This window comes from Salvia hispanica, chromosome 4 (assembly GCF_029641045.1).
Source record: "Salvia hispanica isolate PSC_SH4W2 chromosome 4, Shi_PSC_v1, whole genome shotgun sequence".
Classification (NCBI taxonomy): domain Eukaryota; kingdom Viridiplantae; phylum Streptophyta; class Magnoliopsida; order Lamiales; family Lamiaceae; genus Salvia; species Salvia hispanica.
The window spans coordinates 58,324,159-58,340,230 of record NC_142695.1 but is presented as its reverse complement, the minus strand read 5'-3'; the positions used below and the strand labels follow the sequence as shown (position 1 = coordinate 58,340,230).

General features: G+C 38.2%; 4 protein-coding genes across 5 annotated transcripts; 1 reads left to right on the top strand and 3 right to left on the bottom strand.

Annotated features, from left to right (window-relative positions):
• Window positions 1-446: 446 nt before the first annotated feature.
• On the top strand, window positions 447-3,255 carry LOC125191932 (uncharacterized). Its single transcript, XM_089069544.1, has 3 exons — window positions 447-1,529; window positions 2,262-2,851; window positions 2,935-3,255. Exons 1-2 carry the CDS (start codon window positions 1,032-1,034, stop codon window positions 2,634-2,636), a joined length of 873 nt encoding a protein of 290 aa, XP_088925670.1. The 5' UTR covers window positions 447-1,031; the 3' UTR covers window positions 2,637-2,851; window positions 2,935-3,255.
• A 3,619-nt stretch (window positions 3,256-6,874) lies between these two features.
• LOC125192542 (F-box protein At3g07870-like) lies at window positions 6,875-8,216 on the bottom strand. Its single transcript, XM_048090149.2, has 2 exons — window positions 8,084-8,216; window positions 6,875-7,979 (listed from the first exon to the last, which is right to left on the bottom strand). Exons 1-2 carry the CDS (start codon window positions 8,138-8,140, stop codon window positions 6,915-6,917), a joined length of 1,122 nt encoding a protein of 373 aa, XP_047946106.1. The 5' UTR covers window positions 8,141-8,216; the 3' UTR covers window positions 6,875-6,914.
• Window positions 8,217-9,803: 1,587 nt separating this feature from the next.
• On the bottom strand, window positions 9,804-11,290 carry LOC148929720 (F-box protein At3g07870-like). Of its 2 annotated transcripts, XM_089069600.1 has the most exons (3): window positions 11,019-11,290; window positions 10,217-10,918; window positions 9,804-10,141 (listed from the first exon to the last, which is right to left on the bottom strand). In XM_089069600.1, the coding sequence occupies exons 1-3, from the start codon at window positions 11,073-11,075 to the stop codon at window positions 9,860-9,862; spliced, it is 1,041 nt and encodes a 346-aa protein (XP_088925726.1). In that variant the 5' UTR covers window positions 11,076-11,290; the 3' UTR covers window positions 9,804-9,859. The 2 variants fall into 2 exon arrangements, with proteins under 2 accessions (XP_088925726.1, XP_088925725.1); XM_089069599.1 differs by having other exon boundaries at window positions 9,804-10,918.
• A 596-nt stretch (window positions 11,291-11,886) lies between these two features.
• Window positions 11,887-15,883, bottom strand: LOC125194315 (acyl-coenzyme A oxidase 3, peroxisomal-like). Its single transcript, XM_048092475.2, has 12 exons — window positions 15,420-15,883; window positions 14,463-14,580; window positions 14,284-14,391; window positions 14,068-14,240; window positions 13,872-13,971; window positions 13,510-13,584; window positions 13,292-13,422; window positions 12,951-13,206; window positions 12,699-12,845; window positions 12,488-12,592; window positions 12,309-12,410; window positions 11,887-12,228 (listed from the first exon to the last, which is right to left on the bottom strand). Exons 1-12 carry the CDS (start codon window positions 15,881-15,883, stop codon window positions 11,980-11,982), a joined length of 2,028 nt encoding a protein of 675 aa, XP_047948432.1. The 3' UTR covers window positions 11,887-11,979.
• Between the last annotated feature and the right edge of the window lie 189 nt (window positions 15,884-16,072).

Genomic DNA, 16,072 nt, shown 5'->3' with positions numbered 1-16,072 from the left:
TTTAGTTATGTTTCTTGATTAGCAAGACATATGTTAGGGGTTTAGAATTCTATATAATAGAATTCTATCGTATTTTCATTCATTGAGAAATAAAGTTAATTACTTGTTCTCATCCACCGGTTCTGGCAGAAATCGCCCCTAGCACCTCAAAAATAAAGTCTAAGGTTTATCGTATTTCACTCAGTTTAGTTGGAACGGAGGAGGGAATACTATTTTTACTTCTATGTAATCTACCCAAACAGGATTGGCCCAGAGCCCATTTATCAGAGATGGAGTATTATTTATATACCTATTATTTCCATTCATGGAGGCGCCACTGACCGCCGACCCTGCCATTAGGTAAGTCGTTATTATGCATCATTAATAGATCGATACGATGTGTTTAGAAGAATTAACAGACCATAGCCGCAGCCAATTGTTCTTGTTTAGATAATTTGGAAAAAGGAAATCTTGGCTCGGTAGTTCCTTGTTGCAATCATTCTCTTTTGATTATCTTTTCAAAATAGATGTTATTCTAAACCATTAATTGATTGATACCTTTAACTTACATGTTTTCAGTAGAATTAACAAACCATAACCGCAGCTAGATGTTCTTGTTTGGACAATTTTGGATGATTTTGATTAGGATAATAATCTCAGTTGTATAAAAGAATTTTCGCTAACTAAATACTCCCTCCGTCCCCCATTAGGAGTAGCACTTTGATCGGACACGGGTTTTAAGAAATGTAAAGAAAAGTTGGTTGAAAAAGTTAGAGGAATGCGTGACCCACTTTTTTATATTGGTTTTATAATAAAAAGTGAGTGAAATGAGTTAGTGGAATGTGAGACCTACTTAACGGTAAAAATGAAGTGCTACTCTTAATTGAGGACAGACCAAAATGGAAATTGGTAACTCTTATTCGGGGACGGAGGGAGTAAGTAAGTAGTTTCCTTATTGCATTCATCATCCTTTGATTGTCATAACTCATAACAAATTCATATGTTCTACTTTTGTTTTGTATAGTTTTGTCTTTGCTTAAAGATTCTTGCAGATGCAGATGCAGAATCACCCCAAAATGTCTGAAGAAGTAAAGATCTCATTGAAGGCCATGATAAACAAGGAGAGAACTAAGGTGCTATTTGCCGAATCCGATGGCTATTTTGTAAATGTTTTGTTAAGCTTCTTAACATTGCCTATCGGAAGAATCATGAAGCTTTTGGAAAAACACTATGGAGCAGACACACCAATTATAGGATGCCTAAACACTTTGTACAATAGCATAGTGAATCTTGATAGTCGCTATTTTTGGACGGAGAATGCCAAGCAGATTCTGATTAATCCAATATCTTCATTCGATAGCGATGATGTTAGTGAATCCGAGCCGTGTGACATTGATCGTAAAAGTGGAGTATTTATCGTAGATACAACAACTTTCATCATCTCGGATGATATGCAGATAATGCCAAAGCTTGTTCAAACAGCTAGCATTATTAACATCACAGAAAAAGAAGGTGTGGAATTACTGAATGTGACTTTTGGGCTCAGTGAGGTAAGTCTTGTATATTTCATTTGACAACTTCTTTCCTATTGAAATATTCTTATTGTTAGATTATGAATTTGTTGAGGCCATCAATAATTTGGCTCTTATTCAATAAAACAAGACAAATGAACTCTATAGATGTAGAATTTGTGTTAAGTACTTCACTTACTCAGATTGAAATGGAAGAATGTCCCAACTCCAATAAGATGCTATGGAAGATACAAAAATCAACATATAGGTTATTGTCAGGTCGTGTAAATTAGGTTTGTACCGTTATCGTGTCGTGTCAACCCATATTATAATGTGCCATTAGCATACTTGTGTTGTATTCGGGTTTGAAATGTAGCATGTCGAGTTTGCGTTCGGTTTGAGAGTTTCTTTCTTGATAGGTCGGATTCGGATTAGGACCTACTAAATTGAGTCTTACAGTCCGATAATTTTCTAACCCGCATGATTTGCCACCCCTACTTTGTTTGTTATCCCGATAATAGGAGTGGAGTGTCTTCTGGCAAGCAAGTATTCTATCAAAAGTATTGGCAACTTGTACAAGAGTGTTTCCACTCTCATAGTTCACAAGTATTTCAAATCTGGTGTAAAAAAATGCTAATCGAACATAAGCTACCTCATGTTTATATTTCCACAAAGTAAACCTCAATCTTGTACAAGTTTATTGTAAAAAAATGGTATTGATTTTGGATCATCACAATTTCTTCATTCTTTCAACTCTGTTCTTGTTTTCAGATTATGGATTTGCTCACTGCATCTATATTTTCCGAGACGCCATTGTCAGACGTCATACTCGGGAAACAAATGGAGGTGAAGTCTTTAAAAGTAGAATATGAGAACGATATTTCACAAGTCAAGAACAAGGAAAAGGAACCTGGGATGATAGTTGAAGAGATGGTACTGAAGATGATAGTTCAAAAATCGACAAAAAAGTTTTTGTTTGCACGATGTTATAAAGAAGTTGTAGATTTCCTATTTAGTTTGTCCTTGATCCCACTTGGAGGAGTGGAGAGACTTCTGGCAAGCAACTCCTCGTCGAAATGCATTAACAATTTGTACGTGAGTTTGTCCGATCCAGAAACAATGAGTATTTCAAGTCACCAAATATAAAAAAGAAGCTTATTCAGTCAAATCTAGCTGAACACAACGCCTTGCCTCTTGATTTTCCCAATGGTGTAGGGAAGTTTCTTACAGGACCAGGTATGTTCTTGGTATCGGATGATCTGACTATTCAACCATTCTACATATCCTCGGTATTATGCAATAAACATGGGATTTCAACATTTGATATAGAGGAATTTGACCTAAAAATCGGCAAGGAAGAGGTAAATTTACTCGATTTTTTGTTTTATTTATCCACGATTATTCATATTTATGATCACAAGGCGAGGCGAAATTCTCGGTGCAGGCTTTAAACATATTGAAGGCTTCGCTGACATCAAAGTTTGCTTTGACCAACGGACTGTTGCATCCCCTTCTCAACGTGCCGGTGGAATCCTAAGCTTCTTTCTTTCTTTTAAGCAGTCTTCACTAGCTTTTCCCTTGCATGTCCAACTCTGTTGGTGTGCATATATTTTGTTGTTGTTTGAGAAAATATATTTGTGTTTTGGAAAATGTGGTGGATTAGATATTTGATACTTCCATGTATTAAAAGACACTAGAATAACTGTCATAAATCTGTGGATCTTTTTCTTTCCTTTACATTTAGTGAATCACTATAGTGTAGTCATGTATGATTTGAAGTTTTGAACTTTTGATTCTTCCTGCAATTTAAGTCGCAATACCAATGCGTTTCTTGTTTTTGATTGGGAAAGCTAATTTTGATTTTTTTTTGGGGGTGAAAGCAATGGATTGGATTTTGATAGTATTTCATTTCAGTCGAAGGTAAATTCAAAGCTTTGTTTTTTTTTCATTTTTCGTAATAGCACCGTTTGGATTTTATTGAGTCAACGAGTCTACAAACGAATATCTTAGAGTGTCCACAATAAGGAGGCCGCTGCGTCCTTGGCGATGCCACGGCTCCCAATTGTTGTGGACGTGGGCAGACGCGGCAGTGGTGGGTGAATGGGCATGAGCCACATTTGCGGCGAGGTTGCAGCGGTGGGTCAAGCGTCGTGGCATTGACCACGGCGCCCTATTGCACGGTGCCACGAGCCGGCGGCGGCGTCGGAAACATTTTTTAGAAAATTTTCTTGTATATTCGGATTTATTTCAATAAATTAAACCATTCCTCTAATTATTTTCACGCCATTCCAATCTCTACTCTTCTAACTTTTTCTCTATTCCACTTTAAAAAATGAATAACGGGGATTATCAACAATTGATCGATGAGGCATTTGATGCCGTGGTTGAAGAGGTGCAGTGGGAAGCTGAGGAAGCGGAGCGGGAGGCCGTGGCGGCGGTCCCTCATCCGATCCATTATCGGCGGACAATCCGACGTGACCATGCCGGGGCTAACCAGCGGCTAATGGATGACTATTTTGGCGATAACCCCGTTATCCGCCAGAGATTTTCCGTCGGCGTTTCAGAATGTCTCAACGACTCTTCATCCATATAGCGACGTCACTGGCAGGGTGGTACATGTGCTTCACCCTACGACGTGATGCCAGCGGCCGGATAGGACTGTCGATGTTTTAGAAGTGCACGGTTGCAATTACGCAGTTTGCGTATGCCGGGCAAGCTGACATGTTCTACGAATACTTACAGATGGGTGAGACGACTAGCCTAGAGGTTTTTTAGGCAGTTATGTATGCATGTATATCATACTCCTCCGTCCAAAAAAATAGATCACTTTGTGTATGACACGAGTTTTAATGTAGAATTGGTAAAGTAAGAGAGATGTGGAGAAAAAATAGGTAAAGTAAGAGAGATGTGGAGAAAAAGTAGGTAAAGTAAGAGAGATAGGGAGAAAAAGTGAGTAAAGTATGAGAGAGGGAAGAAAAAGTGGGAAAAGCATGAGAGATAAACTTTCCATTTTAAGAAAGTGATCTATTTTTTTTGGACGTCCCTAAATGGCAAAAGTGATCTATTTTTTTTGGACGGAGGGAGTATTACATAACATGATAGTAGATGATGAAGGATTTGCTGCAAAGCGCTGGGCATTGGATGTTGGTGCTAGTTCAAGTCATGGATATGCCACTGCGCCCCTGCAGATGGGTGTACTACGTAGTAATGAATACCTTATCCAACGGTTCGCTGATATGCGCAGGGAACAACACATACCCAACTCCAGGACAATTTGGTTGAAAAGATCTTGGCACGTAGGGGAGCGGGCACATCGTGATATGCGAGGCGGTGTTGTTTGTGCGATGTCGATAATTTTTGTTGTATAATTTTCCCCTTTTTATAATACAACGAAGAATTGAATTTAAATTTTTTAAATTAAATTATGTGTTTTTTCTAATTATTATCGTCCGATAATTTTTATTTTAATTGAATTAAAATATACCAACAATTGATAAAATAATGTGATTTTTTGCTGTGGCGTGTCCACTATTGGGCCGAACAAGTTTTTTTTGCCGTGGAAGAGTTTTTGTGATTGTGGAAGAGTTTTTGTGGTTGTACCTTGGGCACCTTCGTGGTTGTGCCATATTATTGAGGACACTCTTAAAAGTCCATATTTGACTCAACTGAGGAAGCCAATACAAGTAGCATTAGTTCATCAAATAAATCTCAAGTCATTTTGGCATCATTCTTCATCACATCTCTCAGCATTTCCAGCCATTGGACTCCCAAGACAATGTCGGATCCTTTAATTGCCAAGAAAAACAAGTCTATGTCGAATTGTCTGCCATGTAGAATGATAGGTTGATTTGTGTCACATGTTTTCTACTCCCTCCGTCCCCCATAATTTGTCACCATTTAATAGAAAGTGGGTTGAAAAAGTTGGTAGCATGTGGGTCCTACTTTTATACATTAGTTTTATAATAAAATGTGAGTGGGAATGAGTTAGTGGAATATGGGGTCCACTACCAAAAATGGTAAAAGTGAAAGGTGACAAATTTTTAGGGACGGACGAAAAAGGAAATAGGTGACAAATTTTCAGGGACGAAGGGAGTATCACTTTTCGTGCCTTAATGAGGAATTTGCATGTGTAGATGCACTTAATTAGACTATGCAAATGGTGGAAATTCGCAAGGAGCACAAGTAGAGGAAGCAATCCGAAGTAGAGAAGAAGATTGAATGGTTTCAAAATCCGATGAAGGATGATCATTTGATTCCAGGTGCCCGTGCCAAGAAAGTTGGCCAACCTGCGAACATGTGCATATCTTAGCAAACAGGTCCCGGCTGTCATTGGCGGAGCCAATTAAGGGCCCGGTGGTTACCCCAAAATTTTCTAATTATTAGTACTATTTGAGAGTAACTAACAACAAAGTTGTGACGATGGTCTAGTGGTATTATGCTCAATTTTCATATTTTGTTAAAGCAAATTGGTGTCTAGAACTGTAACAATTTGGAAATATTTTCAATAATATTTTATACTCCCTCCGTCCCGCTTAAGATACGTTTTCTTTTCTAGTTTGTCCCAACTAAGATGACACATTTCCCTTTTTGGAAACTTTCTCTATCCAATTAATACACCCAACCATTTTTTCTCACTCCTATTAAAAAATCTATATTTCTTTTTCTCTCTATTTTCTCACTCCTATTAAAAAATCTATCTTTCGTTCTCTCTCTATTTTAATACTTCCATGCACCTTTTCTCTCTTCAATTAAACACTTTACACCTTTTCTCTCTTCAATTAAACACTTTAACCCATAACTCCTAAAACCCCGTGCCGGCCAAGATATGTGTCATCTTAGATGGGACGGAGGGAGTAATTATATACTTGTATGTAACAATTGTTAACTTTTTTATTATATTTAATAATTATTATATGAAAATGAGAATTTTTTATTAAGGTTTAGAAAAATAAAATATAATGTTAAGGTAATCTAAATGATGACCAATATTGTTTAAGTTTTCACCGAAACTTTTCCAAAATAATGTAAAAGATGATTTCTGAGTAACGGTATTACTCATGTAAAAATTTATCGCACCCCCATATCAAAAGTTTTGGATCCGCCACTGCCGGCTGTGAATTAAAAGGGTGGACTTCTCGAAGACTGCACCTCCTACGCATGTGTGGAACTATAAAAGGAGATTAGTTCCCAAAGAGAGGAGTTAGTTAAATTTAGTTTTAGTTAATCTTGGATAGCTTAGTTCCCAAAGAGAATAGTTTGAATTCCAACCCCAAAAAGTAAAGCGTGGCTGCATGGCCAACCACCTTTGCAATCAAACGGCACCGTTGCAATAATGAAGGAAAAAACACTAGTAATTTTCGATTAAAAACAAATAAGGTTCTATTAATACGAAAAACATCACAAAAAACAATGAAAGTAAATGAACTATGTTGCCAAAGTAAGCTTAGGGTGAAGCTTTAGCAGATTTAAGCCGGGGGTGTAAATAACGAAGCTGGAATACGTATGAGAACAATAGTAGGGTCGTCGAAGAATCGAATGTTCCACAGTACTATCCGTGCTTTTGGAGTAGATAAATAGCCAAGTTTCACAAATCGTTGCGAACACCAAGTCGCCATTTGCCAAAATTTTGAGCGGACGAACACGCTTTTCGCGTTGATCATGAGTGAAGGTATATTCTTTTACCCAAGAATTCTCATCGCCATAGTCCTTCATCAACCAAATAACAGCACGCTCACAGAGTGAAACATGACAAACACATAGCCGACCCTCCAAAACACATACCTTCCGACTATAACCATCAAAATGGCTTGGAAGAGAAAAACTAGTGAAGAGCTCGGTTTCAAGATCAAAGCAGCATAACAAAGGATCCCTGAAGAAATTAAATACTAACCAGTGAAGATTTCCGTTAAAAAATGCAGCACTTTCATCATCATGAAAATTAATCTCGTAAGGGCTCAACCACGGTGGAGCGGAGATGCTTCTCCACCCTCCTCCTCCTCCTCCTAGATGAGTATGCACAAAATGTGACATACTTCGGCTAACATATAAAATCTTATATTGTCCACTTAATTTGCTCACTCCAAATCCAAAAGTGTACTTACGGCCTATACTACCTTGTTCAGGCAAAGGATCAAGCTCGATATAATCACGGGTAACTGGATTTAATGTAAAAAGAATATTATTCCATATATCCCGCACCAAAAGCAAACCATTAGCCGTACCAATTATATAGGAATTCTCATTGCAAGGAGGAGGCACGTCGAATCGGAAAAGTGGCTCGTGGACCTCATCGCAGACAACGTAACCCCCCTTCAATCGATCAGATAAAACCAGGCATGGTTTCGTGGTATACGACGTCACAAACTCGTCCTCTTCTATTAAATCGCGCCATGATTTACAAACACGCTTGCACCTCGTAATGCTTCTAAGCGGGACTCTTCTTAGAATATCTCTTGTTATTTCTGGAGGGAGATTTGTGAACAAATCTTCCTGAATAAATATGATCAAATGTATTTAAAAATTAAAGAGGCTTAATTAAGATAATGGCTTCTGATAGCAAAATAAAAAGAAAAATAGCAAATAAATGAAAAAACCTCAGCTTCTGATAATGGCTTCCACTGGTGAAGACGCTCATTCAAATTCGCACTCATCTCGCTTCAGATCCATCGAAATTCAGTACCAATTTATATAGACATAGTACGAGTTTCAGATGAGCTGAAACAGAAAAGTGCGAGTAATATGCGACGAGGGAATATATCTAATAGCATGATTTAATAAAATTATTTATCAAAAAATACAAGTTGGAACAATGATAAGTAGTAGATTTGGTATAAACTAATTATATATGTGTGTGTGCAAAATGGGGGCGATTAGTTACAGTTAATTTGAATGAGTATTTGTTTGACGTAGTAAACTATGGACCGTTTGATAAGTGATATGATTGTGAAAGATCATTTGATAAGTACTCCGATAAATTTGCCAATGAACAGAAAATTCTAGAAAAATTCCAATAGAGGTTAAACTAATATATGATTCAAATTTGTGTTTTTTCTGTCAAAATTAATACTCCATGCGTCCCACAAAAGATGTCACACTTGTGGGACGATACGAGATTTTAGGAGGTTTGTTTTGTGTGTTAAATGGAAAGAGAAAATATAATATTTATATTCATGTGAGAGAGAACTTTTTCTAAAAAGGAAAATGTGACATCTTTTGTGGGACAAACTAAAAAGAAAACTGTGATATGACGGAGGGAGTATAAAATACGAATTTATAGATTAATTGAAAAATATGACAAAGTTATATAAGTATATTTTTAGGTATAACCATCTCCCATGCTATTCTAAAACTCAAAATGAAGTAGCGATTAGCTTTTTGATAGTATCCCAAAATTTAGTCATATTTTAGTTTTTAGCTTGGATAGTATGGAGTGATAAAATGCAAATTAATATATTGTACAAACTCAAGACTATGATCTGGGCCGTTGAAAAATGTCAACAGATGATAAAATTACATCAACACAAAATGTCAACACGATGTAACACAATTTCAACATAGCATCAACCATTAACACCATGTTGATATTTTCTGTTGATGTAATTTTATCATCTGTTGACATTTTTCAACTGCCCAGGCATAGTTTAGAGTTTGTACAGTATTTAAAGTTTGTATTTGATCACATTTATCTAAATTTTGTGAGTAAAAATTAGTAGTAAAAAAGTAGCATTAGTCCATCAAATAAATCTCAGTCATTTTGGCATCATTCTTCATCCCATCTCTCAACATCCAGCCACTGGACTCCCAAGACAAGCATCACTATAAAAGAGGAGATTAGTGTCCAAAGAGAGAAGTTAGTTAATTAAATTTAGTTTTAGTTAATCTTAGATAAGCTTAGTTCACTGCACTTGTCTACAATTTCAACACTTGGAACTCTTTAGCTCTCTCTTTTGCTTGCTTACGCTTTTGCCCAGTTATCTGCACAAGCTGTCCCATCCATATTTAGATATATCAACACAATATCAATACGGTGTCAACTGTTGACACTGTGTTGATATTTTCTGTTGCTATTATTTTGTAATCTGTTGACATTTTTTAACGGTTCAAATCATAGGTTGGAGTTTGTAAAATATTTAGAGTTTGCATTTGATTACGTTCCTAGAGTTCCAACCCCAAAAAGTAAAGCCAATTCGTGTTCATATCTTAATTAAACCTTATTTCCTTTAATCAAATTAAATTAATTTAACTACTAAAAGATTTGTCAAGCAAGCCAAACACACCTTAACGATGAAAAACACTAGTAATTGTCGACTAAAAACAATAAGGTTCTATTAATACGAAAAATACCACAAAAAGCAATGAAAGTAAATGAACTATGTTGCCAAAGTAAGCTTAGGGTGAAGCTTAAGAAGATTTAAGCTGGGGGTGTAAATAACAAAGCTGGAATACATATTTTGATAATAGTAGGGTCGTCGAAGAATCGAATGTCCCACAGTCCTATCCGTGCTTTTGGAGTAGATAAATAACCAATCATCAAAAACCGTTGTGAACACCAAGTCGCCATTTACCAAAATTTTGAGCGGACAAACTTGCTTTTCGCGTTGATCATGAGTGAAGGTATATTCTTTTATCCAAGAATTCTCATCTCCATAGTCCTTCATCAACCAAATAACAGCACGCTCACACTTTGAAACATGACAAATAGATAGCCGACCCTCTAAAACACATACCTTCCGATTAATACCACCAAAATTCCTTGGAAGAGAAAAACTACTGAAGAGCTCGGTTTCAAGATCAAGGCAGCATAACAAGGGACCCTTGAAGAAATTAAAGACTATCCAATGAAGATTTCCGTTAAAAAATGCAGCATTTTCATCATAATAATAATTAATTCCGTAAGGGCTCCACCGTGGTGGAGCGGAGATGCTTCTCCACCCTCCTCCTACTAGATGAGTATACACAAAATGTGACTTATTCTGATTAACATATAAAATCTTATATTGTCCACTTAATTTGCTCACTCCAAATCCAAAAACGAACGTACTACGTGAACTACCTTGTTCAGGCAAAGGATCAAGCTCGATATAATCACGGGTAACTGGATCGAATGTAAAAAGAATATTATTGCATACATCTCGCACCAGAAGTAAACCATTAGCCGTACCAATTATATAGGAAATCTCATTGTGAGGAGGAGGCATGTCGAATCGGAAAAGTGGCTTATGGACCTCATCGCAGACTACGTAACCCCCCTTGAATCGATCAGATAAAACCAGGCATGGTTTCGTGGTATACGACGTCACAAACTCGTCCTCTTCTATCAGATCGCGCCATGATTTACAAACACGCTTGCACCTCGTAATGCTTCTAAGAGGGACTCTTCTTAGAATGTCTCTTGTTATCTCTGGCGGGAGACTTGTGAACAATTCTTCCTGAAGAAATATGATCAAATGTGTTTAATGTTTAAAGAGGGTTAAGATAAACGTATTAACAAGAAAATAAATTGAAAAAATAATAAATAAATGAAGAAACCTCAGCTTCTGATAATGGCTTCCACTGGTTATGCCGCTCAGTAAGATCCGCAGCCATCTCACTTCACCACCAATTTATGGGACTGAATTAATCATCTGAAATTAGCTATATGGAGTATATGTCATTTGATTTTAGTATAATCACAATACGATCTTGAAATTTCTTTTTGGTTGCCCATTTAAAGGAAAAAGAATAGGTTAAGTTAGAAGGAAAAAATGAACAAATAAGATTTGATGGAATAATATAGGGCAAGAAATGTGCTTTCAACTGATTGAGGTATGTATGCAGATATTTTGGAACAACATTATTTAAAGGAAATCTAACCATTTTCTGACACAACATATCTACTCCCCCCGTCCCGCTTAAGATGACACGTTATCCTTTTTAGTTTGTCCCAACTGAGATGACACATTTCCTATTTTGGAAACTTTCTCTCTCCAATTAATACACCCAATAATTTTTTCTCACTCCTATTAAAATATTCATCTTTCTTTCTCTCTCTATTTTAATACTTAGACCTACCTTTTCTCTCTCCAATTAAACACTTTAACCAATAACTCCTAAAATCCCGTGCCGGTTAAGGAACGTGTCATCTGAGGCGGGACGGAAGGAGTATTATATTTACAAATTATCTACTTGGGGGTGTTCGGTTTGCAAGATTGTATCCGAGATTAAATTTGTAGTGTGTTTGGTTCAAGAGATTCATCCTAGATGAATAATCATGGGATAATTAGTCATAGTTAGCCCCCTATGACTAAAATATCTCACAACTCAATCCTAGATTATATCTTAGCATCATTTTATCTAGGAAACCGAACACCACCTTAAGAGTTAAAAGTCAAGAAAATAGTCTTTGGAAACACTTCCTTTAATTTAGTCTAATGAATAGTTTTACACACACATACATAGAGTCTCAACCAGAGCAATGAGCTTTGTAGACGAGGTAAATCGCGAGCCTAACCTAGTCTTGAGACGCCGACCAAGCATTAGCTGCAACCCAGTCGAACGCGATAGGGCTCAGAAAAGCGTCAGGAATGCCCAAGGAATCCACCAAGGAGAGAGCATGAGGCCGGATTTCGCTGCAAAGGCTTGCAACTTCTTTCCTCACAACTGCAGCATTCTCCGTCGTTAAGTAGCCATACCGGAGAAACACAGGATCTTCATCCAACGTGACCACAACGTACATCGACCTCACTAGGCTCAGCACATTCTGCAGTGTTCATGAACAATTCACGATCCATGCAGATTCACACACACGAGCTTGAGTCGGGTTAAACATAGATGACGTACCTTCAAGGATGCATCTGTCAGGCTGTTCTCAGCTTCCACGAAAGTCTGCAAGATTGCAAGGTCGGTGAAGGCTCTACCCAGATCTTCAGCGAGCTGATAACTCTGCAGGAGAAAGATTCGCACGCAATGGGTTAGAAACAGAATCAAACTCGAGTCATGATCGCTAAATCAATCATTACCGCGTTAAATGCAGACTCTTTGCTTTCTCCCTTAGCTTGGTATTCAGAGACTTCAGCAGCAAAGCGGTTTAAAAGGTCTCTTTCTCTCAGGCAGAAAATATCATTCTGTTACAGATTAAGAGTTAAACTCTAAAATGCTTCAAAATAAAGGAATACGACTCAACGATGGTGGGATGGAGGGAGTGATTTATTCAAAGCAAGATCTCAATACCTGAAACTGGGAGCTATGCACTGTGGAAGATGAAAGTTGCGAGGGAAATGTGGGGCTAGGTTTGTTCATGTGTTCGAGTCCTAACTCTTTGAACGGTTTGTTTTTCCTTTTAGCTGCGATGTACTCTGCTAACAGTGCCTTGCTAACCTGCGCGAAGTGATATATACCTTTCCTCAGTTGTCTGAACTTCGTTGACAACTTTCATTCGTACGAGTCATAAACACTTTCACGAATAAGTAGAACTACGTATACCTGTTGCATAAGGACATTGTTGTCACCTTCGAAAGTAGATTGGACGTCATATTCAGCTTTCAGCTGACCAATACGGTTTTCTGTCTTCAACCCTTGCCCTCCACACGCCTCCCGACACTCTTGAAGAGTTCGCATGTTGTGCCACGTGAGTGCTGCCTTGAGGCCACTTGAAACTACATGGAGTGTTTTGATCAACTGAGGAGTCCTCCGAACATACAGCAGTTTCAGGTAGTTGCCAGCGAAGCTCATGGCATATCTGCAGCACACGAAAGGCAGAGCTTGTTTTGGAAAACGTATATTGGTTCGGAAGAGGAAGTAATCCTGCATACTTAAACGCTTACGTTTTTTCCAGCAGAGGCAGAAGGCGGCGCTGATGACTAGGGTAGTCGAGCAAAAGAACCTCAGCACCATTCGGTGTGATTGAAAATGCTCTTCTTGTCAATGAGTATCTTATGGCAATAGCTAAACTCATCTGTTGAAAGAAATCAATCCAAGTCATCAAATTACTGAAGAAATAGGTGCAAACTGGAACAAAAATCGAACTCCATATAGAAGTCACCTTTGCCATGTAAACGGCACTGACTGCTATTGTAACACGTCCGGATGTCAAAGGGGCCATGAATGCACCAAACCCCTGCACGTATTGATGTTCGTCAATATAATATTTGGTTCACGCGTTACTCAAAAAATTTATCTAGATCACCACAGCACACTACTTAAAGCTACGTGGTGCCAATGAGAGATTCAGCACTGTCAATCTAACACGAATCTGGGAGTTAAGCAGAAGAGGTTCGATGAGGGCACGAACGGACCTTTTAAAGAAAGATCGAGAGCGTTCTCATTTAAATTTCAGAGCAATCAACACCAACTTACGGTATTTAGACTGAACAACCGACATAAAACGGGCTTATCAAGCCTAACCTGGTCCGGGTTCTTTATCGCGCTCAGATATTTTCCATCAGAAGAAACATCAGCAACGGAGTTCAGTATATTCTCCCTGGGAATGCGAACGTTATCAAACCTGAGGATACAGAGTGCCATGGCCTGAGACAAATATAACTCGGGACGCAAGAGAGGATAACATATATCCAACAGAATCAGAAGGGGCTTCTTTTACCATATTCGACAGTTGTCAACACCATTCAAACCAATCTTATGTCCACAATCAGCGATCCGGATATTGGGACAGATATTGCCATCCGCATCTCTAATCTGTGTGATAAAAGCATGGACACCCTCGTTCTTGCCCTCAATGTTGAGCTGCGAGAAGACCACTGTGTGCGTTGCGTGCTATAAAATCATCCAACAAAGACCTTGTTAGATGAATTAGTACGTTAGCTGCTCCACCGATCCAGTATTTCTGAGCTGATTCGCAGGGAGTGTTGATGATGAACTCTTCGGTTCTAGGATCATACGTGGTTATCGTCTCTATGCCTCGAACCTAAGCACATGGAATCCAAATGCCTCAAGATTTCAAGATTAACAATTCAATTCAATATTCTACATACACACATTACTTCCATGCCCCAACTCCGTCATTGCAAAGCAGCCCTTCACCAAGTAAGTTTCCGTGGCGCGAAGCCACTTATCGTGGTGCCTTTTTGTACCGAAAAACTGGATCGCACCACCCCTGAACCACCGAACCACCGACACTTGCATAAGCCTCAATCAATTTTCTCAAATGAATGAACACATCAACCACAACTAAATAAAAGACCAAAATCAAACCATTTAACGCACAAAATTTAGTAACAAAAACATTCCAACAATACATCTTTAATTTCCCTTGTTAAAAATTAAAGAATATAGGCCAACATCGATCCTGAACAAATGACCATTTTACGTTTTGGTAATACACATTATCTTTTGGATTTTTTTGTCCTGAACGGATACCTTTTGGATTTTTCGGTCCTAAACAAATGGAAATTTGATCATTTTGGTCCTGAACTAACTATTCCGTTAAAAACTAACCGCAACGCCCGATTTTGACCAAATTAAATTTTTAATTCTAATTTTTTACTCCCTAATTAGTTCTCTAATTATTTTTATAAATATTCTTTTAAAATTAGAATTAAAATTAGAAATCGACCGGATGCTGAAGAAATAAGAACCCTAAACATATTATTTAATTCTAATTTTAAAAGAATATTTATAAAAATAATTAGAAAATTAATTAGGGAGTAAAAAATCAGAATTAAAAGTTTAATTTGGTCAAATCGGGATTAAATCTGTTGACCGCTAGTTTTTAACGGAAACGTTGACGGAAGACCAAAATGATCAAATTTTCATATGTACAGGACTAAAAAATCCAAAAGATAATGTTTAGTACCAACAACATAAAATGGTCAAATAACACAAAATTTACTGAATCGGTTCATTTCACTATTAGAGAGAAAATTACCGGATTTTTCTTCACAGAAATGCTAAATTACATAAACATCACCAAATCGGAGAAGCAAACAAACATACCACAACAGGAAGTGAACGCCAATTTTAATCGCGAGAGAATGATCGAAGATCTTAATCACCTCCAGCATCGCCAGCTTCCGCAACTCCGCTTCAATTCCTCTCCCCGTCATCCACCCCTCGAACACGCCGCGATCGAGCAGATACTGGATCCTCTTCATCGTCATCTCCCGCTGCTGCTGCATCGACTGATTGTAATCGGGCGCGGCGAAGGCCTTCCCGCCCCTCGGCTTCGGGCTGAAGAGCTTGCTCTGCAGCATCAGGCTGAACAGCCAGTCGCGCTCCCCCAAATTGTGGCCGTCCATCAGTTTCCGCATCGAGCTCACATCGAACGACGCCGCGGAGGCTTCCGGCGGCGCGTAGCTGAGGCACGGCGAGCGTGATACGGCGGCGCCGGAGGATGCGGCGAGGGTGTGATTTCGGAGGTGACGATTTAGAATTTGAGCTCTGAAATTTGCTTTTTCCATGTAATTTGGCGGTGATTTGGAATGGAATGGATTGAATTTGAAAGTTTGGTGAAACTGGAAGGAGTTTTTATAGTTTCATTTAGTTGTTTTGTTTCTTTGTTGAAAATGACGTAGATTTAGGTGTAACTAAATTTCCTTTTTCGTATTCCCTAACAGATCTCTGATGGCGCCCTTCCCACTAGGACTTCC

Bases quoted from the DNA above. Each gene is read 5' to 3' on its own strand.
- LOC125191932 (XM_089069544.1), top strand. From the start codon at position 1,032: ATGCAGATGCAGAATCACCCCAAAATGTCTGAAGAAGTAAAGATCTCA. The intron at 1,530-2,261 runs GTAAGTCTTGTA...TCTTGTTTTCAG, and splicing joins TGACTTTTGGGCTCAGTGAG to ATTATGGATTTGCTCACTGC.
- LOC125194315 (XM_048092475.2), bottom strand. From the start codon at position 15,883: ATGGAAAAAGCAAATTTCAGAGCTCAAATTCTAAATCGTCACCTCCGA. The intron at 13,972-14,067 runs GTAAAAGAAGCC...CTGTATCCTCAG, and splicing joins GTTGACAACTGTCGAATATG to GTTTGATAACGTTCGCATTC. The intron at 12,411-12,487 runs GTAATGATTGAT...TTTCTCCTGCAG, and splicing joins AAGAGTCTGCATTTAACGCG to AGTTATCAGCTCGCTGAAGA.
- LOC125192542 (XM_048090149.2), bottom strand. From the start codon at position 8,140: ATGAGTGCGAATTTGAATGAGCGTCTTCACCAGTGGAAGCCATTATCA. The intron at 7,980-8,083 runs GTTTTTTCATTT...ATATTTATTCAG, and splicing joins AGCCATTATCAGAAGCTGAG to GAAGATTTGTTCACAAATCT.
- LOC148929720 (XM_089069599.1), bottom strand. From the start codon at position 11,075: ATGGCTGCGGATCTTACTGAGCGGCATAACCAGTGGAAGCCATTATCA. The intron at 10,919-11,018 runs GTTTCTTCATTT...ATATTTCTTCAG, and splicing joins AGCCATTATCAGAAGCTGAG to GAAGAATTGTTCACAAGTCT.